The sequence below is a fragment of the Thermobia domestica genome, chromosome 14, assembly GCF_964235325.1.
Source record: "Thermobia domestica chromosome 14, izTheDome1.hap1.1, whole genome shotgun sequence".
Classification (NCBI taxonomy): Eukaryota; Metazoa; Arthropoda; class Insecta; order Zygentoma; family Lepismatidae; genus Thermobia; species Thermobia domestica.
Window position 1 is genome coordinate 153,294,616 of NC_137467.1, and position 24,452 is coordinate 153,319,067.

General features: G+C 35.3%; 1 protein-coding gene across 5 annotated transcripts in view; it reads right to left on the reverse strand.

The window, feature by feature from the left end:
• LOC145670412 (ETS homologous factor-like) overlaps nt 1-24,452 on the reverse strand; it is a 57,597-nt gene that overhangs the window by 7,788 nt on the left and 25,357 nt on the right. For 3 of the 5 annotated variants that reach the window (XM_081739067.1, XM_081739069.1, XM_081739070.1), the window contains exons 2-8: nt 17,724-17,797; nt 12,347-12,506; nt 9,944-10,222; nt 8,557-8,724; nt 5,371-5,478; nt 4,992-5,187; nt 2,310-2,463 (exon numbers count right to left, since the gene is read on the reverse strand). In XM_081739067.1, the coding sequence (XP_081595193.1) occupies nt 2,325-2,463; nt 4,992-5,187; nt 5,371-5,478; nt 8,557-8,724; nt 9,944-10,222; nt 12,347-12,506; nt 17,724-17,797 (1,124 nt within the window). In that variant the 3' untranslated portion in view covers nt 2,310-2,324. Of the gene's footprint in view, nt 1-2,261; nt 2,464-4,991; nt 5,188-5,370; nt 5,479-8,556; nt 8,725-9,943; nt 10,223-12,346; nt 12,507-17,723; nt 17,798-24,452 lie in introns of those variants that run through there. The other 2 variants (XM_081739068.1, XM_081739071.1) reach the window with 2 other exon arrangements.

Consider the following 24,452-nt stretch of genomic DNA (forward strand, 5'->3'; position numbering starts at 1 on the left):
TAAGTGTTACTAGCATAGGTGGACGCCATATTGGAATGTAAGGTCACTTGTTAAGTGTTACTAGGCTAAGTAGGCACCATGCTGGAAAGTAAGATCACGTGATCAGAATTACCAAGCTAGGTGGGCGCCATGCTGGAGTGTAAGGTCACATGACCAGAATTACCAGCCTGAAAGAAGTAAAGAGTTTAGAGGAGAAACTAGTACGACGGTCTGATCCGTAAGAGTGCACGAGAGCGAAATCCTAAATAATGAAAAATAATTTATGTACTATAATATCTGAGATTTCTATCATACTACGAACAGTTGAGGTGACACAATGAGATCCTATATGTTGAATAATAATACGTCATCTAATATGGTCATAAAATCCAAGAGGGCAGAAACTTCATAACGAGAAGCTGCATGATATAAACATTGTTAGGGCCATTAAATGTGGAGGCTCAAGTAGGCATGTCATGTAGCCAAAATGGAAGTAAGTAGGAATGCTTTCAAAATTTTAACTTGAAAGTCAATCGTACAAAGACCATTAGAAAGACAGGCGCAGATGCGAGGAATAGGAGATGGATCTCACAGGAATGCACATTAGAGAATGGAACTAGTTGACCAGAGACAAGTCAATGAAGAGCTTTTGTGAATGCAGTATTCGGTTTTCATGGGCCATACAATTACTTAGTTATCTTACATTGGCTGGGCCGTTATCCCATGTAATCCTGGAATACAGTCTTGGGTTGTTTATTCTTTTATTCGTGATCCTGCTCAACACTACCATTTACGTCAATCGATCAAAAAGATAATAATTAATATTAATATGTCACGCAGTAATGTGAAATCTAAAACGTTACACTGCACTCAGTATGCTGGAGTCGAAGAAAAGAAAATTAGCTTAAATAAATGAAAAGACGAGCCTGTATTATAAAAGCAAAACATGCCAGTCTGTGAGTAATCGTAATTCCTAATAGTTAACAGTCACGCTCATAGATGTCGCTGCCTGTCACTATTTACCAAATATAGCTGCAGTGAGCTAAATTCTTGCGGGGAAACTAGTTATGGAAAATTCACAAAAGATACAGCTGAAGAAAGAGAGAGAAATTTGACTTTTTCAAGGTTAGTATTGATAGATTGAACAAAATACACACACCATTTGAAAATGAATTTCGGAATGTAGAAAAATGTTATTTTCAATATAACATGATCCTTAATAATTGTTTTCATGATATATCTGATATGATAAATGTACTATATTATGGCATTCAGAAGCTAACCCCCTTGGTAAAATTAACTGTACCTATGAATTGAGAATGTATAGGATTATATGTATCAAAAGCATTTTGATCCTTACAAGAAAGGACAAAATTAAAAAGATTATTAATGGCTCTTGGAGGGAAGTCGCATCAATCCATGGCTACAAAATGCCTTACCTAATATTCTAATAGTGACTCTGAAGAGCCGCCACTGAAAAAGACAAAACCTACGCAGCATTGCCCAATGATTCTGTGGTCTCATCCACCGTATCACGATTAAATATTGACAATTACTTCGCATTTGCAAGCTCTGTGCAGTTTTTAATCATCCACATTACTGTGAAATTGATTTAATATCGGGATAGTATTTAATTATAGTACATTAAACGAAATTGTTTTAAAAATTATACGTTATAGGCCCGTGGTGAGAATTAAACTTAAAAACATTTTATTCTAAAGTTTTCGAATTCAATTACGACCAATGCAAAATTCACAAAAGAGTTCTGTCGATTATAAAAAAAGCATGAAAGATTGTAATAACATTTGATATGCCATCAGTTATAGACAAATATATATCTTGTCGTCAAATTCTCGTTCTTTAGGGGAGAAAATTATCAAGATAATTAAAAGTAAAGATAAAATGAAATAAAAAATGGATGGAAAAGTTCATCTATCTGTGACTGTCTATAAAGAGAGTTAGGCAAATAAACTTTTGTTTACATGATTTAAGGCGATTTCTCTATTTCCATGCACTTGTTTCAAAATTTTTGCGTACATTTAACATTGCCCATCGTCTTGATAATGTAATCGCTATATACTGAAAATTATATATTCACATACATTCCTGTACAACTGACAGATCATCTAAAGCAATTATGTATAAAATACTTTTTAGCATAATAATGTAGAATGAAATACACTAAATGCTTGAATTTAACGTTTTTTTTTTTTTTTACTAAAATAATTCCGAAATCTTATACACCGGTATGTAGCTTAAAAGTTTCATTTTGAAAGTATGAAGTCCTTCTAGACATCTGTTGTTTTAGGTTCTAATATCATGCAACTAGATAGAAAGCTGCACCTTTAGCCCATCACCAAGACATGAGAAGATACATTTTGAGTGCGCCACCCGGTCGCCGCAGGACCAAACTTATAAACCAACTTCTTAGGATATCGACCAGTTTTTGGTACCGGTACAAGAATACGTGACGCATAATATGTCCTAGAAAAAGAAAATGACTTCTGTTTTACTTAACTTTGGGAAACATTTTTCGCTTGAATTTTGTTTGTTCTCCTTAAGTTAAAATGTTTGCAGTACAATAGTTGATTTCTATTATTTCAGTGTGTCGTGGTATAATTTCTACAAATACATATCTTTTTTTTTTTTTTGATGTATTTAGTTTACTGATGTCGTTTCCAAAGTAACCTACTAGTTCTATATTTGCAATTAAATCAATTTAAACAAAACATTGCTGAAAAAATCACAACAGTGACTTGATTTTTAAAGGCAAGTATTAAAAATTATTATTATTACTTTTTAAATTGCGTATGCTGATTTTCTTAATATTATTATTAAAGTTCTGTTGGTTCGTGAAATTTATATAGTTAGATTACAAAAGTTTCGGTACAAAATGTGAAGAATAGTTATATTCTTTAAGATTACAAATATATATTTTCTACTATTTGTTACAAGTACATGATTCTCATCTTTTTCGCATTTTAAGTTTCAAAAGAAAACCACCACGAAGGAATCTTATATATTTTTTCTCTCGCTCGCTCTCCCTCCACGACGAATTTGTTGGTAGTGAATACTTGCAATTTTTTCTCAGTTTTTTGTGCGTAGTAATCAAGAAAATTATATAGTACATCATTATACATTGTTTTTTAGCTTTATATATGCGTAACATTCAAGAAAATTATGTAGTTCCCTATAATTCCTATTCCTTATAGAAATTCTTTCTTCGGATCATATATTATTGTGTGTGGTTATGAGTATGTGTTTATTTAACATATCTACGCGCAACTAATTTCTTTACCCCAATGAATAGTAAAAACAACGAGGAATTTATTGCATTAGGATTATCAATGTGGGAGTTTTGGTATTCGTTCAATCGGCCTTAACAACATAAGAGCTTCACACGCCCTCGATATTGAATATTTTGATTTGGTTTATCTTCCGTTGTCGTAGCTCTTTCTCTGTTTCAATTACGATATTCATCTGGTCAATGATAAAACTTGAGTTTTACTATAAACAATTACACACTATATAAACAGATTGCTATGCATTTTAGTTTTCTTTCTCCTGGGATATCATTTTTGAAATCTGTTTATTCTTGCATAAGATATATAAGGTATAATCCCTAAACCTCATAATATTTTTGTAATAAACATTGTTACCTGGATATCAGTTCGAACGTTAAAATACTAAGTTATATTTCAAATTATATTAAGTTACTCAAAGTCAGATCGTAACCACAGTTTTCCCTTCTGATTTCGGTTATATGAGTAATTAACTTTGCTGTAAGCGAAATTTCGGGGAATATCAGATTTGAACCTAAATTGTGTGCATACATGTAAATTATTTGGCAATCATTAATTCCTGTATTAAATTTAGTTAATGAATAAGAAAATGTAAAACTATTACACTAGTCAACAGAGAACACAAAAACTAACTAATCTATTCGTATTGCCCGGTAAGTTTCAACTATTCTTCCCGCGTACAGGATTTTGTACCAATTACGTTAGTTACTACTCTACGCATGTGCATCTATAGGAGAAACAAAAATTGTTATTGTAAACGATCTACAAACACAATGTAGTTTTGATACACTTTGAACTGCGAAAAAAAAAAAATTAGTTTTTAATACTTTAGTGCAAAATTCTACCAACACCACCACATGTAAAAACAAGCAATAAAGAAAAAAAAATGAAAGATTCCACAAGCTCGCATTCAAAAACAAATTACAAGCACACAAACCACATTTATATGAGATTGCAAGATTTAAAATGACTCACTCACCCAACAAAGAGGCAATTATCTGACAACGTAGTCTGCATTTTTGTGAAGCATCCGAAGCAAAACATTTAAAACAATACGAAAGGGCAGAAACAGTGTGAAATCACGTAATATCCTGCTTTTTTTGTACGTTTTTAATAGAAGACACGTTTAGAATAATAAATACAAAGCGAAAATGTTGACGCGATATGTTTCGTAATTTGAACCAGGAATTCTTGGACTCGTTTCTTTACAGAAAAGTCGAAAACGGTTAAACAGTTAATTACGAGAATATAAGAATTTTAGCCTGCAGGAAGTAAGAAAAGGTTGCGAACATGACAACTGCGTGAGTCGAAATATCAACATAAGCTAAAAAGAAGAGGACCAAAGAAGCAAAGGTAAACACACTGTTATATATGAAGATGTACCCTATAGTACCTATCAATTATTATTTAGTGTTCATCTTTTACAATAGAAGACACATGAATAGATTCAAGGGCGTTTCGACTTCAAAAATAATTGTCCATTATTTTATCGCCATTAGTTACGCGATGCGAGAAATGCACCTTTTATTTTATAAACCTAACGCTATGAAAATGGAAAGCACAAGATGACATCGCTATTCCAGCCTATCGCACACATTCTATAGAAAACTACTGAGTACACCAAAATAAATCTTTTGGCAGTGAGTGAGTCAAAGTAAATCTTGCCAGCTCTAAACAATAAGGTTACATTTATATTTGATATATAAATACCTCATAGCACGACTAAGTTTCTCGTAGGTCATTTTAGGGTTGTCTTTGATTTTCCCCCAGAGTTGAGCAACTTTTTCACTTCGGACAAATCTGAATACTCCTTCGTTTGGGTTCTCCCAGCAAATCAGACTTGGACAATACTCAGGATTCTTCAAGAGATCACGGATAAATTCCCACAAACGGCCACACTTCTTCTCTGTAAATAATAAATAAATAAATAAATAAATAAATAATAATACGAATATGAAATATAATGAAATCCTTGACCTAAATATATTCACTGAAGAAAGAAATATTTATTGTACAGAAATATTTACATTACATACATACATATATATATATATATATATATATATATATATATAAATAAACAAGTTACCTGTTTTCTTTGGTCTCCTTCCAAGTGGTGGCCTCCCTGGCCTACGGTTTTTCACAGGAGCAACTTTGTTCTTTTTCGCAGGGTCTATTTCACCTTCATGTTCAGTCTCTGTAAAGAATACGAAACAGTTTTGAAAAGAGAGGAAAACACAAATCAAAATGAGTTTTAATTATAGAACACCATTACCTAGTCAAAAATAAAAATTTTAAAAAGAAAAAAGTGATGAGTACATTTAAAAGCTAAATAATAATAATAATAATAATAATAATAATAATAATAATAATAATAATAAGGGTAAACTAATTTTCTCATCTTTTATTTTAATGTAATGACAAATGACAATATACTTTTTGTAATGTAATGCTTATTATTAACATTATTTAGATTCAGTACTGCTTTAAAAAAAAAAAAAAAAAAATTAGGAAAATTTACAGAAGAAATAAGGTAAGAAATGATGATTTGGAGTTCTTATGTAATGTTTAGATGTGTAAGTTTGGCAGTAAAATTGTTTAATACGAGAAAATATATATAGAAGTGGGTACTATTTGCAAGACGTGAAAGGTTTTGATGATTCAGCAGCATGGTAGTCATATAGGATGGCATATCGATGTGTTGAATGTGATATTTCCGCATTGAATTTTAAAGAACTATATAAGAATAATGAAGAGAATCCATTAAATTTTTACGAGGACCACGGATTACTGAATTTAAATGATAATTGAAGCTTCTATGAGAACCGGTTCCAGTCACTGTTTTAGTCTAACTTAAGTTTTACCCTGTAACCTAACAATTTTTAATATTTTAACTGCTTTCTTGTAGGTTTCAAATTGAAGGGGCACCTCTAAACTTAAGCCGTGATTTTAGAAATGTTTTATTATAATTCCACACTGTCCTTCAATAACGTTTAAGCCCTAACTTTGATGACTGCTAAATGGGTAACCGAAGTTTCAGTCTAAACCTCAACTTAGACGACTCATAAATCATCAACCGAAGTTTAAGTCCAAATACCAACTTTGATTACTCATAAGTTGATACCAGAAGTCTCAGTCCAAACCCTAAATAACACCGTTATTTTCCTTCTATCATTTCTTAAAGTTGGTCAGGTCGGGAACTTTTGGAAAATCCATCGTATGTAGATCGCAGACGATATACTACACTGTTGTTATTATTGATTTAAAAAAAAAAATAGTGAAAATGTGCTCTCTCTCTCTCTCTCTCTCTCTCTCTCTATATATATATATATATATATATATATATATATATATATATATATATATATATATATATCAGGGCGCAAAATTTCAAAGTCAGACGCACTCGCCAATCCAAAAATGACACTCGCCAGTATCTCTCACGTACAAATTATTAGAGATCGTTCCCCCGCGCAGCCTTCGGTTTGACAAAGAAAAAGATTAACATCAGGGCATCGAATTTCAAAACAGACAACTAGATTCAGGATAATCAATTTTGAATTGGATAATTCATATACATGTTAAAAAAATATCTTAAGACTTCACGTTTGTGTAACGCTCTCTCTCTGCGCTGAAGTACCAGTTGTCCATTACAGTTTTTGGATCCTTAAGTGAAGAGCCATTGATGGAAATTGTCAGCAAATCATCCAGTGTGTCAGTCTTCAATGAATTCCTGTAGGTAGTCTTAACTCTGTTGAGACTGCTGAAGCTTGTATCACATCAGTACTCACAGATAAAACTGCACAAAATGTGACAATTGGAAACAATTTAGAAATCTCGTAATGAAGTTTTCAGTGTCTGATTCAACGTCAATGAAAAAAAACAAAAGTTTGTATTCTGCTCACTCTCCTAAGACAAGATCCACTTTTTCACTGTATAAATCTGGTTGCAAGTGCTTAAAAAGCAGTTTTATTTCTTCCACACCAAATTCAAGGATTTTTCCTCAGTAACAATTATTTTCGTGGCAAACAGAAACTGAACTGAGCTTAGGCAGAAACCATTCCTACTGAACACTGGTCGCCAGCTTTAAAGTTCTAGTCACCAATGGCGACCTGGCGACCGGAAATTTTGCGCCCTATATATATATATATATATATATATATATATATATATATATATATATATATATATATATATATATATATAATGTGTGTGTGTGTGTGTGTGTGGTAGACAGTAAACAAATTACATTACATTACATTTAAGACAGTAAATAAATTACATTATATATGCACGTAAGTACAAATAAGTAAGTACAAGAAATTTATTAATTATACTGTATTTACTATAAGAGAGGTCCCAATCAAACAAACGCATGTAATAGGGACCGAAATGCAACATAGAAGGAATGCATTCATGTCGCTTTCACGGCATATCAGTTTGCACGCATATTATCAATCTGTGCGCAATTAATTGCGAATGTACAAGTAAATTAACAGTGCAGAATGTCAGAGAATTATTTGAAGTCAAAAAAGTGAAACCGCACCACAGATTGCAACAATAATTTTTGTGGCATATGTTTGCCGAGAGATTAATAACCTGCACGCAGTTATTTAGACATGTGCCAAGAAATATAACACTCAATAATGTTTTCGGGTATCAAAATAAAACAAGCCCCATATTCTTAATCTGTAAGCGATTTTTCTTTTCAAAATTAAAACATACTACATTTATGTCATTGATTAAAATAGAGGTTAAAATAAGTTTTATTATTGTCCTCTGGGTTAACAACAAAGAAATCGATCAATCAACGTTCAACATCGGACAAAATCAATTGCAAAACACGCGTGTCGATAGTACATCAGAATGGAAGGAACGAGATTAAATGTCGTGTCCCGTCTTCTTTCCTAGGGTTTCACACGATAAAGGAGTGGAAAGGGATAAATCAGATTGATAGAAACACTGATTTTTGTGTGTTATTGAGATCTGTGATCCTTCTGAATGCTGGAAGGAGAAATTATTTTATTTGCTCTGATCCAGTGTTATCTATTAAATAAGACCTATTAAAAAGAAGACGAAAGTCATACAGATTATCATTGTATTATTAGCCAGATGTTTTAATAAAAATACGGATTTCTAGATACTTTAGCTTTCCAACCTGGCAACGCTGATTCAGGTGTTGGATTAGGGCCAATAAATTTAACCGAACTTTGTTTACATTAGGATCACTCTTATAATAAATCGTGTACAATAATACTGCAATTATTATTATTACCTGTTGTTGGTTGATGATAACTCGGTATCCTGTTGTCTTCGAACATGGTGTTTAATTCACTTTGACTATTTGGACAGCTCTGAGAATTCACTAAGGAAGACTCATAACCTTCGTCGTAAGAATCTTCGTAGCTCCCAGAATTGCGGAAGGCAGAATTAAATACTGGCACTAAAGGAAACCAAAGCAATGGTAAATCAATTTTAGAACTGGAGGAAAGTAATTCATAAAGTCTACAACAATACGAACATTGACATATCAAGGGATTCATTTCAGGGACCGAGGAATTACTATGCTACGGTATCTGTGTAGAGGTGTAGGTAAGTAAGTAGTCTATGGACGCCCTAAGACATCAAATTAACTATTGGTAATTACTAGAGAACACGAACTATGAATAACAAGAAATGTCTTTATACAACTATCATGAACACACCATATACTTTTATTACTTAAATTCAATTGTATTTGTGCCTGAAATGTCACCAAAGCGGAAACATTTTTAAAATGACTGTTTTGAGGTTACTTTTTCTTTTTTCTTCTTAACTTTCATTCTGTTAATACGTTTTACCAAAGACGTCACAATGAGTTGGTACTTTAAAATGAAATTAACTCTTTCCGCCATTTTTGTTCCATTGCCTGTGCTTTTCTATCTGTACTTTTAACTTAATGAACACTTAAAAAAAAAAAAAAAAAAAAAAAGCACAAGTTTTCTTAGAGGTTACGTCATTGTAGTAAATTGCAGAAACGACCATCCATAGAAGAATAAGAGGAAATCCATGCACAATAAATATGAGTTTTTTTTTTTTGTTGTTTTTTTAAAGTGTTTTGCTTGAATGTAGGTTTTAACACGAAAGATCAGAACTCAGATTTTATATTCTATACTTCATAACGATATATGGAAAGAAGCAAAGAAAAATCTTTAAATTCAACGTTTTACAATCATACCCTTGAAGCTAAACGACACAGATGATTAATGAAAGTGAATTAGAAAAGAATTGGTAAAATGAGGGTGTTGGAGGAAACAGGAGAACTATGACAAACTCCTCAAACATGATGGTAATCACCATAAGTTTATATAGTCAGATCAAACGAATGGTTCCTCGCTCCAGAAGTGAGAGCCCTAACACCGAGCAACTGTGTTTCCAAACAATTTTGAGTTTATTGTTAGAAAAAAAAAAGTTGGAGGCATATAATAATTTGATTTAAATATTAATTAAAGATATAACTGAGAACTAAAATTTTACTGTTGACTGTACCCAAATAATCAACTGTATAACTGCACTCGAAAGGCTTAGACATAATACAACACACACTACTCGTAAAAGTTATTGAATTTAATGAAAATTGAAATATAAGCTAGCTATGGGCTTGCAATATTAAATATACTTACACATATTATATGGACCAGGTTCAGTGCCTTCGTAGTTAAGATGATTTTGTAGGGCATTATAGAGCATATGTCCATACTGTGAATCCACCTCTAGGAAATCATTTTTTGATAACACAGTCAATGAGCTTCCATCGTATTTATTAAAACCTTCCATGTTGATCTCTTCGTACTCGACGCCGTGCTGACCAGCAACATGCATGATCCATGCAATGACGTCGTACACTCCCCATTGTTTGACAGGTTTCGTTTTCCATTCGTCAATTGAACATTTGATGTCCTCTGAAAATGTAAGAGCAAAGATTTTCTTCTAACATTATTCGGTTGGATGTAACATTTATTAGGTCATCACTCTAACATCTATCATTCTTGTACTGGTATAGTTTATGGTATAGCTGGTATAGCTGGTATGAAGCTTCTTACTGAATATTTTCCTCCTTAAGTGCAAATATACAAGTCAAATGAAAGTGTGTGTGTTATTTAACTACTGAAGTTATGATTCATGAAACCTATTGTGTGATAAACTTAAGTAAAACCCGAAAATTTGTGAACTAGAAGTTCAAAAAATGTTATTTTCTTTTGCTCTGAGAATCTTACTCTCTTTATAACTGAATGGTCATTGTAATCCATAAAACTACAAATGTGGAGGAAATTTGTGATTGGCATGCAACGATACTACCACCAAGCACTTAAACACAGAAATTAACTGTTAGTCAAGTAGCACATTTATTATTATTATTATTATTATTATTATTATTAGAAAGAAAAATGCAGCTATGTAGCTTCTGCATCATTTTGTTATCAAACCCTCCCTAAATAAACTTTACAAAAGAAGATTTTGTTTCTACATTTTGTTATTAATCTCTTAAGAATAATCAATACTTGCTCCATACTTCTGCAATCGGTATCAAATTAGGGGCCAAGCGTATCAGAAACAAGCGCGTGAACCACATTTTTATTCGGATGCTAGTTATATTTTAATTAATTAATTAATTCGTGTCAATAATTCTACCATCCAAGATTAAAGAGTAAATCCAACGTAGCTACAATTTGCTATATATGTAAAACGATATAACATATAATAGTAAACAACGGCGCCCATCAGGGAGGGCAAGGTGGGGCGATTGCCCCCCCCCCTCTATAGGAAATTGTGCTTCGAAAGATTGAAAACACAATAGATAATTTAGAATAGTTACCGCAAAATTTGAGACTACATTTGAAATGTTCCTTATACTTGTTCCCCCTTGTAAACCACAACATGGGCGCCCTTAATAGCAAATGAATTTCTACTACAACGGCTAACAAGAAAATATTGTACTTAAACCATGTAACACTTTTCTTCATGTCAATAATGAAAAAAAAAAGTGATAACATATGATTTACTATATAAACGTAATTTCAAGAAAAACACTACACTTTTAATTATTAACGTATTACGTTATTTCTAATCCGAGATGCCCCTTCTCTCTTTTTTTACGTATCATACTAAATCCTTCAGAACTTGATGGGCATTATGGAACATCGTTTTGGCGAATGATCAGCATCGTACTAAAGGCCTAACTACTGCAGAAGACATGTTAGTTGAACTTTAGTATGACACTAATCACGCGTCAGAACGACTCTGCACAAGGCCCAATATGTTTTGAGGTAAATTTTCCATTCATTTAAGATTATGAAAAGAACATGTTGTAGCTTTTCATTTGGAAGTAACACCTATAGACCTATATGTATAAAGAAAAAAGAACTACGTTAGAGCTCCCCAGAAACGTCAAAACAAGAATTATGTATTTGGGAATTATCCCTGTTTTTGTGTAATGATTTCTAGAGATTTCACATCTGACAACACTGATTACGCTGCTATCCGATTTTACCGCCATTTCATGCATTGCAGTTGCAATGAAGTTCGTCTACACTTGTATTCGCTTCTAATTCATACTTTTTACCATAATTGTACGACTTCACTATAATTATTTAAAATATAATAAAAAGGAAAAAAACGGGGTATGTTTAGTACAAGGGGTCCAGGAGCACGTAAAAAACACAAAATTTACAGGAGAAATGAGTGATGCAAGTACTTAGACGTAACATAACGTAACCAAATCTAACCTAAACTAACGTAAGCTAACCTAAACTAACCTAAGCTAACCTGAATTAACCTAAACTAACGTAATATTAGTAGAAACAAGCGAAATTCTATCATTTTTTGGAAAATTATGCGGGACTCCTACACTAATATAACATAAGCTAAACTAACCTAACGTAACCTAAACTAGCCTAACCTAACTTAAACTAACCAATCCTACCATAAACTAACCGAATGTAAACAGAAATTACTAAAATTGTAACATTTTTTAAGAGAAAAGAGCTGGACCCCTTCTGCTAAACATAGGCCAAAAAAACACTCACCAGACGGAAATAGTGCTTGCAGTTCAAGCGGTTCTGATATGTTATTTGTATGGTGAGACGCCATATCCGTATTCAATTGGATATCTTCAAATGGGTTCGTATAATAATAATTGTCATTATAGAAAAAATCGTTGTAATCACTGTTCAACTGGTACACAAGCTAAAAAAGAGAGAGAGAGATAAATAAAAAAAAATAGGTATTAATCACCATATAGTTGCTTAAACACTCTTCTTTTCACGATTTTTTTTAAAACAAAATGAGTAATGTACTAAAATAGCATGTTAATCGATTTATAAATAATAACACAATAACATACCAAACAAATGACTAACGATAGACTGAAAACACAGATCGCTGTGCTCTTTTGCTTGCTTGCTTTTTTTTTTTTTGAATAAAAAGACTAAAAGAATTGTGCTTCACTTGATCAAACCGGGGGTACTTTTAACTGAAGAAGGGGGCCGAGGTGGCTCAGTGGTAGTGTTCACCTCTGGTTCATGGGGTTCTTGGTTCGATCCTAGCTTGCGCGAAGTGAACTTTGTGGTGGACAAACACCATGTGCGTGGGTTTTCTCGGAGTTCTCCCTTTCCTCCCACTTTTTCATTCCACCATTTCCTTTATTTCTCATCATCACCGTCTCCTTTAGCCTAGCCGACATAACCGTGGGATGTAAAACTTAGATTTAATATCATTTAACTGAAGAACTTCAGATTCGAATAGCTAGTTGAGAGACAATACATACAATCTACTGTTTATTTAATAAGGTCCTTTTTAATAATAATATTAATTACAACTCCCTTGTAATTACACGGTGAGGTGCGCGTCTTCGACCCGAGAAACAGAGTGGGGGCACGGTGGCTCAGTGGTAGAGCGCCTGACTCTGGTGCGTTATGTCCCTGGTTCTATCCCCGACTAAGTAAGTTTGTGGTACAGAACAACGTGTCCGTGGGTTTTCTCGAGGTACTCCCGTTTTCTCTTCACTAATTCTTCGATCATCATTCACTTGCTTTAATCATCGTCTCCCTTAGCCTAAAGGGTATAATTGTGGGACGTTAAATTGAGATATTTAGAATTTTTGAGAAAAGCATGTACAATATCTTTGAGAGCTCATGTGATTCGGATTCTACGGTAAACTATAGATTCATGTCGCATATAGCCTCGTTCCCAAACTCCAAATCAACTAAATAATAATTGAACATGATGAGGACTATTTTAAGTAGGTATGCGCACGAGACAAGATTTGAGACTGTCTCGTCTTGAAAATGTGCTGTCAAAGTGGTCTCGACTCGAAAAATGTATTCTTCGCTATTGGAAGTGCTGTGTCTCGACTCGAATTTTGTCAGGAAAATTCTGTCTCGACTCGTCTCCTGAGCATCCCTAATTTTAAGAGTGCACGGCAGAATTTAGTACGTACTCGGCGTACAGAGTATTTAATGTGAGAACAAACTGGAGATCAATGTAACAAACTTAACATGGTTTACGGAAGTTCCTAATTTCTAAGAAACACACTTCCTCGTTAATAAATAAGGAACTGCGCAAATAAAATATAAATTACTGAAGTATTATCACAATAGGATATCCGCAAATTTGTAACAAAAAACTGCTTGTTTCGTAATAAATATAAACTCACTGTTTCTAGTTCAACAGTAATAAAGTATTAATAAATAACAATAATAGAAAAGTGATTTACGGATATGCCTATTTGCATTAAACTTAAATCTCAACTTTAATAATACGTGTATGCAAAACTCAACCTCCTGGAGGGCCGCGATGGCTCAGCGGTAGAGCGTTCACCTCTGGTGGATGGGGTCCCTGGTTCGATCCCAGCTCGCGCTATGTGAGCTTTGTGGCGGACAAACACCGTAGGTTTTTCGGATCTCTTCCGTTCCCTCCCACTTTCATTATTCCACCGTTTTATTCATTTCTCATAATCATCATCTCCTTTAGCCTAGCCGGCATATCCGTGAGACGTAAAACTTAAAAGATTTCATTTTCAACATCCTGCATACATATGCTGAAGTACCAGAGTTAAAGTAAAATTCAAACGAGATAAAACTGTCTCGAAACAGCATTCTTGAAATATATACTGCCGTGCAAAATACGGCAAAATACGGTAACACTGCTTATTTGAAGTGCATGGAGAAGTGCTAATTTGTCTGTCAGCTTTTCAACAAGAAATTCATTAGTACGAACAACTTGAGACGCAATTGTCTTTCTTTTCTTTTTTTTTTTTTTCTTTCGGAAATTAAGGCAAGACAAAAGCCTACCGTGATTGTCCCATTATACTTTCTACATTAAACAATTAATAATTACTTCAATACCGACAAGTAAAAGCATCTGTAGTTGCTGTCTCATTAAGACCTTGCAGTTCTTATAGTAAATATTAGCTACTAATATCATTTCTCTCTCCATTGTGCGCTCTCATCCCGTACACAAGCACTCACTCACACACACACAAGAAGGTTGAGTTTAACGTCCCATTCAGCAGCGAGGCTATATGAGACGTGGGACCTACTTTTTTAACGTGGAATCCGAACCACATAAGCTCCCGCCGGGAATCGAACCCGGGCTTCCCACGCCACAGGCACATATTCTAACCACTTAGCCACGAAGGAGCTCACAGTAAGAAGTCGGCAACTGTGAGTGCAAGGATAATAAATCTCAGCTAAATATTAGAAAAGACTAGCAGAATACCCGTTCTTCGCACGGGGAGAACACGTTTCATTTTAGACATAAAGGGCGGAATTTGGATTTAGCCGGCATCGGAAGTGTCACTGCTCATCTTAGCTACCCCGAAAACTATGGATTCGGTACTAATACCGGTCGTTTTTGATCATTTATTAATATACTGTATATATATATATATATATATATATATATATATATATATATATATATATATATATATATATATAGCCCATCCCTCTCCCCTAAGTTGCACCGTCAAAGTGAAATGATAAAAAACATTTCAGGCCCCTTGCTAATCTATGTCACAAATTTGATGGAGATCGGTCTCGTGGCTGAAGAGTTACTAAGTTTCTCCCCCCTTAGATGCGCTGTCAAAATGAAATGATAAAAATCATCCCAAGCCTGAACCTAATCTATGTTCAAAATTTTAACGAGATTAGTAGGGTGGTTCAAGAGGTAAGAAGTGACTTCCTTATATATATAATAGAAAAAAATAACTGGTATCCGCAATACAGCCAGAATATGACAACGTTCTGGATTACCAGGAATATACTATTATAAAAGTAAGCCGTACTAACATCATTTTTAAAATGGGCTAATGGTCATGGCAATACAAGTCATAACTTTGTTCTAGGAAAGATCGATTTCTCTACTTGATCTATAATTTAACGTCCCATAATGATGTCCTCTAGGTTAAAGGAAACGGGCGATTAATGAAAGCGAATAATTATGAAAGAATTGGTGGAGTGAGAATATGGGAGAAAACAGAAGGACACTGAGAACCCGCGGACACAGTTTATAAACCTCGAACTCACTTGGACTAGAATTATACCAAGGACCGTTCTATCATTTAGCCACCGTGCTACTATTTATCCTTCTAATTCAACAGGATGAGATTTTATTGAAAACGAAATGAAATCTTTCAGTTTTACGTTCCTCGTTTATGGCGGCTAAGCTAAAGGAGACGGTGATGATGAGAAATAAATGTAATGGTGGAATGAATAAAGTAGGAGGAAACGGAAGAACCCCGAGAAAACACAAACACATGATGTTTGTACACCACAAAGTCCAGTTGGTGCGAGCTGGGATCGAACCAGGAACCCCACGCACCAGAGGTGAACGCTCTATCACTGAGCCACCGCGGCTCTGGACTTGGGTCGAACCAGGAACAACTATCATTTACCCATCGTGCCTCCACTTATTCCTCTAGTTCAAAACAGAATGAGTTTTTTTTTTTTTTTTTTAAAATTTTTAATTGGAGTTTCAGAACACGCTTTTGATTCCCAATCGGAACTCGTGTGGTTCGAACTATCTACTTTAAATTGCTGCTCTACTTTAAATAACGAACCAAGTCAAGTCATAGAGAGAGAGAGGCATTGCTCCAAAGAAAACGCATAAAATCCAAACAGGTATTTTTCCACTTTGTACATGCTATCACTTACATTTTACATATTTGAGCCTAGTGGATTTCGTGTAAATATTCTTATACAAATTGATGACCATATACTCTAAGCATGCCTGTTAACAACTTGAACACGTGCACCAACTTCAGTGAAAAGTATGGAAATATTCACCATTTCCAATCGTCATTAAAGGCAATTAAGGAAAATTCCAGATAACAATACTTCGAAAATACTTTTCACGGTCTTTCGCAAAGACAGACTTTTCTTAATTCATTAAATGTTACATCCTTAAGGTCCTAACTAGTATCCTTCAGCATAAGAAAGAAGAAAAAAGAAAGAAAGAAATACTGAAGTATTAGAAAGTAGACTTCAAAGAGTACAATTGAAATTGCGTGTTAACACAATTATCTTCAGTTATCACTTTTAGATTAAAATATCTCATAGAAATAACGTTATTTATTTACTTCGTAATGTATGTTACACAATTTTCCTAATCGTAAAAAAAAAAAAAATATATTCTTATTCATTGTTTTCTTCTACTGAAAAAATATGTGTATCAACCAAAGCATTAAATACCTTACTTTTGTACAGTTAAATATATACTGTCGCTTACAAACACAATGCATAAAACATTTTTTTGTCATAAAGTGACACTGTAAGAGTAGCATCGAGTTTCTCGTGTAAATACCATATTCGTAGAAACTGTATTATTACCTGAAAGATCGATTCGTACGCCAATGATTGAATGAAATGTTTCCAGACTCAGGATTTGGAGATCTGTTAACAGACACTGTGGTCACCAGCTCTCTACTTGACCTTCACATATGGAGAATTTTAAACGGACATCATAATCACCAGACCTTAACCACTTCGAATATTGCCACATGGGAATTCTGAATGCTCACCATAGTCACCTGACTTCAACCACGTGGACGGCCACATGGGAAATTTTGAATGCGCACCAGGGGCACCAGACTTCAAATACGTGATCCTTGCACCACGAAGAATTTTGAACGGACATTATGGTCAGTAGATCTCAATCAGTTTGGTATTTGCCACATAGGAAATGCTGAACGAACACGATAGTAACGAGACCTCAAACACACGGTCTTTGCAACATGAGTCTTTGAAGGGACACCATAGTCAACACTTTTCATAAGACCTCTCATGAGTTCCAAAAGTGATTCACTTTTATCGCGTGTTAGTTTGCCAATACACTTTGTACATAAAGGATTTCATTGCATTTAAAGTACTTTTAAAGAATAATAATAATAAATCGAACACTTACCTCATCAATCGGAACGATTCCTCGACATTGCGATACATCGTCCTGCTGTTGTGGTTCTGAATCATGCATTGTGGCTGAAATACAAAACAAAAAAATTATAGTTTAATTACGTGATAGATTTATATTGATTTATATTTTAAACAGTTGCAATGAAATTTAGCTTTGTATCAAACTAAATTCTGGCCATGTTCTGTCCAGTGGCATACGTAAGGGAAGATTTCGAAGTTCAAACGCTCTTTTTAAGCAGTATATAATGGGAAAACAAATACTTACTACATATCACTCTCGTCATGAAAAGATTAAGTACCTAAATCCCCCTTGATGAAATACTGCATACGCCACTGGTATTGTCAAATCGTTTGTTGGCTGTTTTATTTTATGTTTACGAATATAGCGTCTGTCATATTTTTCCTCTTTAGTCTAACGGCTACCAGGGCCAGTTTCCGAACTATCCTGGTTTAGACGGGATTAACCAGGAATTCTAAATCTTCTCTCGCAAGATTTTTTTGTTTTTGTTTTTGTTTTTGTTTTTGTTATCGGGACGTTTAAAATCCTGGAATTCAATCTCTCGTCTGTTGAATAATGAATATACGGTACTTTAGTTACAAAAATAAATAAACGCAAGCTTGCAACGATCGCAATAGCAAGTTTAAGGGGGAAATAATACAGATTTAAAAATTTAGCTGAGTTGACGACAACGGATCTTTGCAGAAGCAGTGGTTGTAAGAAAAAGAAATGGTGTTCATATCTTTTCCGTGTATCTTCATGGAGTTCCTGTTCTTTGCGCTGAAAATTCTTCAAAAACAAGACATTTCTTTCAAAAAATGTTTGACTTCATTTGATATTTTTAGCAGGACCATTTTATTTTTTCTAACTCAGTAAATACTACTTTTTTTGATGGTGGAATATATCATAAAAGTCATTTTTCCTGTTTCGGATGATAATGATACTTTCGTGAAATTTAGTTTTTCATTAGTTTTTTTAAAGTCCTGTCTGGCAAGTCATTAGAGGCGGATCTAAAAAGTAAAAACTGAAGGCGGGAGGCAACCACAACCCAGACCATGATAGGTATATCATGAATTTACTATAAACTTTCAAAAATATATAAATACTAGCTTAAATTATTTTTGTCAGTCATAAAACTGGGGGGGCTAGGTCCCCCGGCTAGATCCGCCTCTGCAAGTCACCCCCAGATAACTGACTATATACAGGCCTATTGTTAAATATTTATCCCAATATGGGTCAACCGATAGTTGGGAACCCTACCAAGAGTAGATTCCCGGTGAGAGGATATAAAATGCTTTACAGGCTTCAGATCTTACTTCAACGTCCTATATGGGTCAGCTGCTAACAAAGGCGTACATAGAAATTTATCCTTGTGTGCTCCCCTCTACACCTTCGTTTGGGCCTTCAGGGGATGAAGCAATTATTCTGCCCCTCTAAGTTTGAGATGCGTACATTTTAATCAATAATGTAATATGTTAATTAGAAACGCGTAAACCTAATTATCAGGGAGTATTAATTTCCTCCACCCCCTCGCTCTCAGTAAATCTTGAAATGACACTCTGAGCTGCTACACTTTGAGCTAAAGTTACGTATATTTTAATCCAAAATATTACCAAAAAAAAAAAAAAAAATCAGTCAGAGTTAATAAATCATATGTTTTAAGTAGGCTACTCATCGTTTCGACATGGCAGCATTATGGATGGACATTTCAAATTTTTGGTTCATTATTCTTACGCACGAAAATGATTTTCCCACCCGGACCCATTACACATAGGTTTTCTTAACCGCTAGTTTACTGACGTCAGCGGCACATCGTTGCGTCACTCCCTGGCCGTGCGTGTTTTGTCAAGTGGTGTGTGTGATCCGTAAGAATTGGAAAGTGCCTACTTTGATGACGGGAAAACCCAGACAAGGAGAGGTGATGATGGGAGGAAATTCCGAGACTAGACTCACTCAGCATCGCCTTAGGCCCTATCGAGATGTGTAATTCAGGTCTCGAGACACAGAGGTCAAACAAACAGGGCAACCACGTGGATGATAAATACGATGATAGAAGACTTCTTTACACGTAATCAGTTGAAAACCTAATATAAATTAGAAACTAAAATTCTCTAAGTTCTTGCTTTCTGTCCTCATGTAACACCGAAATTATGATTGCCAGGGCTCGTCAACGGCTATTAACGTGGAGGCCAGGGCCAGACTATTAATGTGCGTTCTGATTCACAATTGATCCTTAAATCCAATTGCACTGACCGTAACGTAAAATCAACCCTCATAGTAAGCCATTACCCCAATTTTCTTCCAAGGATTACAGAACTGCATCACCATTCTCAGCTAGCATGCAAAGAAAATCAAATTTAACTTCGCGGGGATGTGAGCTACGGCATCACTTTCCCATTGCTGTTATTTCTAAACCTCAAGTCACTACCTTTTAATCCACGTAATTTCCGCACTTAGCTGACTATATTGGGTCAAGACTAAAAAGGGACCTCAAGAGAAATCGAATCCAGGACCCATTAACTCCATTGGACTATATGCGAGCATTTGATAGGCATATACGCTGATCAGTAGTGTACGCAAAGTAGGGTTTGGAGTTTTAATCCCCGTTGTGCAAGATATACAAGAATAAAAATTTATCATATTAAAAGATGTGTATAAACACCTGAATTTATGCGAGCTTGAATCCCCTCCTTTGATGAACTTCTGTGTACGACACTGAAGCTATTCTTCAAAAGTTAGTAGGTAGTATTAGGGCAGGTTTTTTATAAGTTACTTTTTTTTTTTTTTTTTTACCATCGAGTACAGGGTTTGCTCACAAAGCAAGTCAGGACTGTACGTTACTAAAATTTTAGGGAAAAGGGGGGGGGAGAAACATTTAAAATATATATCTATCTAAAATACTAAATAAATTAGGCCTATTCAAGAACACCTGTTTTCAGGGAGAGAATGGAGATCACAAATATTGACAAATATTAAGACAAGAGCTTGCTTTCATGAAGGTATATTAGGAATATATGAGAGGGTACATTACAGACCTTGAGTGACATTTCTGAGTACAAAATAGCTAAAACAAAATCTGTATCGAAAAAAAAAATCCAGACTTCCTTTGTGGCTGTGTAACTAATGCATGTATTTTTTGTGCAATAAGGTTCAGCTCGCGGTAAAGTAGCTGCCTCCGGTACAAACTTGAGTAGTTGTTCGGATCTCACTGAACAATAGGACTCTTCTCATATAGCCGTGGTGCTAAAAATATGTCTTTAAACTCTTAAACAGCCAAGAACGTTCTAGATTTGTTTAATTTGTTCTTACGCAGCGAAGCTTCGTAGGACGAGAACCACTTTTAGACGGGATCGAACCGACCGTAGTGCGTTCAGTACTCTTCCATACCTAGACCTCATACACCAAAGGTAAAGGCAAACCCACTAATCATTTGACTAACGAGTAAGGGGGGGGGGACAAAAACCAGATTATACTTGGAAATCACATAGAAGTTGGCAGAATTCCCCCTTCAAAATAAAAGTGCTGAAAAAAGGAATTTAACAGGTTAAAATCATGCAAGGTTAAGTAGCCAGTGTTCTCGCTTTTGATGTCACAGGTCCAAGATCGATTTCGGAGGAATGTGTAGATGGGTATATGTAATTGAAAATGAAATGAAATCTTTAGTTTTACGTCCCACGGTTATGCCGGTTAGGCTAAAGGAGACGGTGATGATGAGTAATGAATGAAGTGGTGGAATGAAGAAAGTGGGAGGAAACGGGAAAACCCCGAGAAAACCCACGCACACGGTGTTTGTCCACCACAAAGTTCACTTGGCGGGAGCAGGGTTTGAACCAGAGACCCCCTAGCACCAGAGGTGAACGCTCTACCACTGAGCCACCGCGGCCCCGTATATGTAATTCAAATTCAGGTCTTGACACAGAGAGATCGAGCAACCGAGATATTATTCGAATTCAATGTCAAACTTTAGGTCCATGTCTTATAAAACCTCGGTGCAGAGACGAGACATTAATCTACAAACAAATAAATGACAGTATCAAACCATAATCACTTTTAAGTAATAAAGAAAACTCTTAATTGGCAATCCTTGATGTGCACCAATGGTATACGCTAGATATAGCCAACCTTGGCTCTTTTCCACCACGTGTATTGAGATTAAATAGACATATTTATAACAATTTCAATTAAGGTAGTAGTCATCCACGTACGGAGAGGCCATTACGAGCCATAAAAACTAAATGAAATGCATATCATGTTTTAATTATTCATCGTCCTCATGTTGTCACGAAAACTGTATTTCCCGCCTTCAACATCCGCTCAACTGCATTGAACCACGCCAACGTGAAACACGTGGAGCTCCTGGACTGAGAAGGCAAGTGGCGTGACGGATGCTTACAAAATAATCAAGTGTTAGCTGGCACTGATAACGAAATCCGAAAACAAATACCAAAACCACAAACTCCTCCACGTCCTTCCTTTAAGAAAATTCAGATACTTAGCATTGGTTTCCCATGGATATTTCTTCCATTCTTCAATAACAAATTCAATGAAATCAATGTGTCCTACTTTTAAATTTTATTTAAGACTAAAGTCTTCCTATTCACACCTGTAACAATTAGTGTAGTTCAGTGGCTTAGTAAGCAGGCCGCCACACTCAAGATTCGCAATTCTAAGGATATAAATCAGTGACAACGCCACAGGGGTCGTCCCCTGGTGCCTTATGCCTGTCTCCGGAGATACGTTGTATAGTAACGTAAGTCAAATAATATGTAACTATTAGCGATGGTCAAAACCGGTTTCTAGAAAAAACAAAATCGAAAAACCGACATTTCGGTTTTCTCCAAAACCGGTTCGATTTCTCAAATCCGGTTTGGTTTTCACCGAAACTAAAAATCCAAAAATTTTTTGGAAAACACACAAAACTATTTCCGTGGAAACAGAATCAGAAACCGGCGAAACAACGAAACACTATTCTGGCCAGAAATAGAACTTAGTTTTGGAAAAACTGAAACCGGTTTTGAAGAAAATCCAACCAGTGTTGAAGAACACCGAAACCGGATTCGGCAAAAAACCGAACTGGGTTTGGAGAAAACCAGCTCCGCCGAAAAACCGTTTTTTTTTATTTTCAAAAACCGGTTTCAGTTTTCCTAAAACTCGGAAACCGAATAACCTAATTTTTGTGCCCACCACGAATATGTATCATCTTCGATACGCAAGAAGTGTCAACCGAAACATTTCTCTTCTCCTACGTTTGCTTTCCCTCCCCAAAAATTAAAAAAGCTCGCGTCGTCACCGATTTAAATTACGCTAGATTTTCGAACGGTCTTTCCCACTATCCCTATATCAGGTAGATTCGGTCCTGTAATCCAGTTCTCCTGAAGGAGATGTACTGGGGTGGGGAACGGTCACGACCAAGCGTGACCCTGACTCACATTAAGATTACTGACCGCAAGCCCAAGTGACTTTCGAATGAATATATATATATATATATATATATATATATATATATATATATATATATATATGAAGCTACTCGCCAATTGAAGCTTATGGTTCGGAACTCAATAGCAGAACCGTCCTTCATATCCTTGATGTTGTGTAAGGACGCAACAAAAAAAAAAAAAAAAACCTTTCCAACACTGGCGGATCTAGCCCGGGGCCAAAGGCGTCTAGGCCCCCAGTTTTTTTTAGTGACAAAAATAATTGTAGCTATTATTTATATATTTTTGAAAGTTGATAGTAAACTCATGATGCACCTATTATAGTCTGCGTTCTGACTGCCTCCCCCATTTTTCACCTTCTAGATCCGCCACTGCTGTCTAATTCGTCATTTTAGTACTGTTCTAGTTGTTCTTGGTGTTGCACACGAGACGAGATTTTTTTCCTTTTGTCTCGCTTTCAAATTCGAGGTGAGATAAGAAATATGACAATTCTCGTCTCGTTTCGGTCGATCACAACTCATCTATCTGCCAGGGGCGGATCCAGGACCGACTTCTGGGGGTGTGGTGGGTTGTCATACTGCACTTTTAAGGGCTCCAAACTTTTATATATATAAAATAAGAAAGTTTCCTCTTCTGGGGGGACGATCGCCCCGACCGCCCCCCTGGACCCGCCACTGCTATCTGCTATCGATTTGCAACTATAGATAATTTAGCATATTTTTTTTTTTTGCGGGTTCTGTAAATAGCGGCATACCAAAAGCAGATAAGTGAATTGTGATAAAGGTATCACATGCAAAATCGTATTGTCTAGCTCACTACGTTTCTGCTTTTCGAATATTTTTATTTGTTTTGAAGATATTACCGAAAAACTCTAAAATTAGCGGTAGTTTAATTTCGCTGTAGTGAAGACCCTTAAGGGAGACGGATGATTAAGGCAAGTGAATGATAATGGAAGAATTGGTGAAATGAAAACGTGGAAGGAAATGGGAGTACCCCGAGAAAACCCACGGACACGATGTCCACCACATACTTGTCCGGGATCGAACCAGGGACCTCATGTATCAGAGGTAAACACACTATCAGAGCCACCGTGTCGCCGTTGATAGAGCCACCCTGTCCTAGTTGTAAGTCGTTATACAAAATATACTCCAATAATACATATGGCTTAAATAATGGTGGATTTCTCGTAGCGGGGTAACTTTTACAGGGTGTCTACTAAAATTCCAAAATGAAATTTCGTGACCTTTTTCTTTACCAAATTATAAAATTTCATAACTCTCTCAAG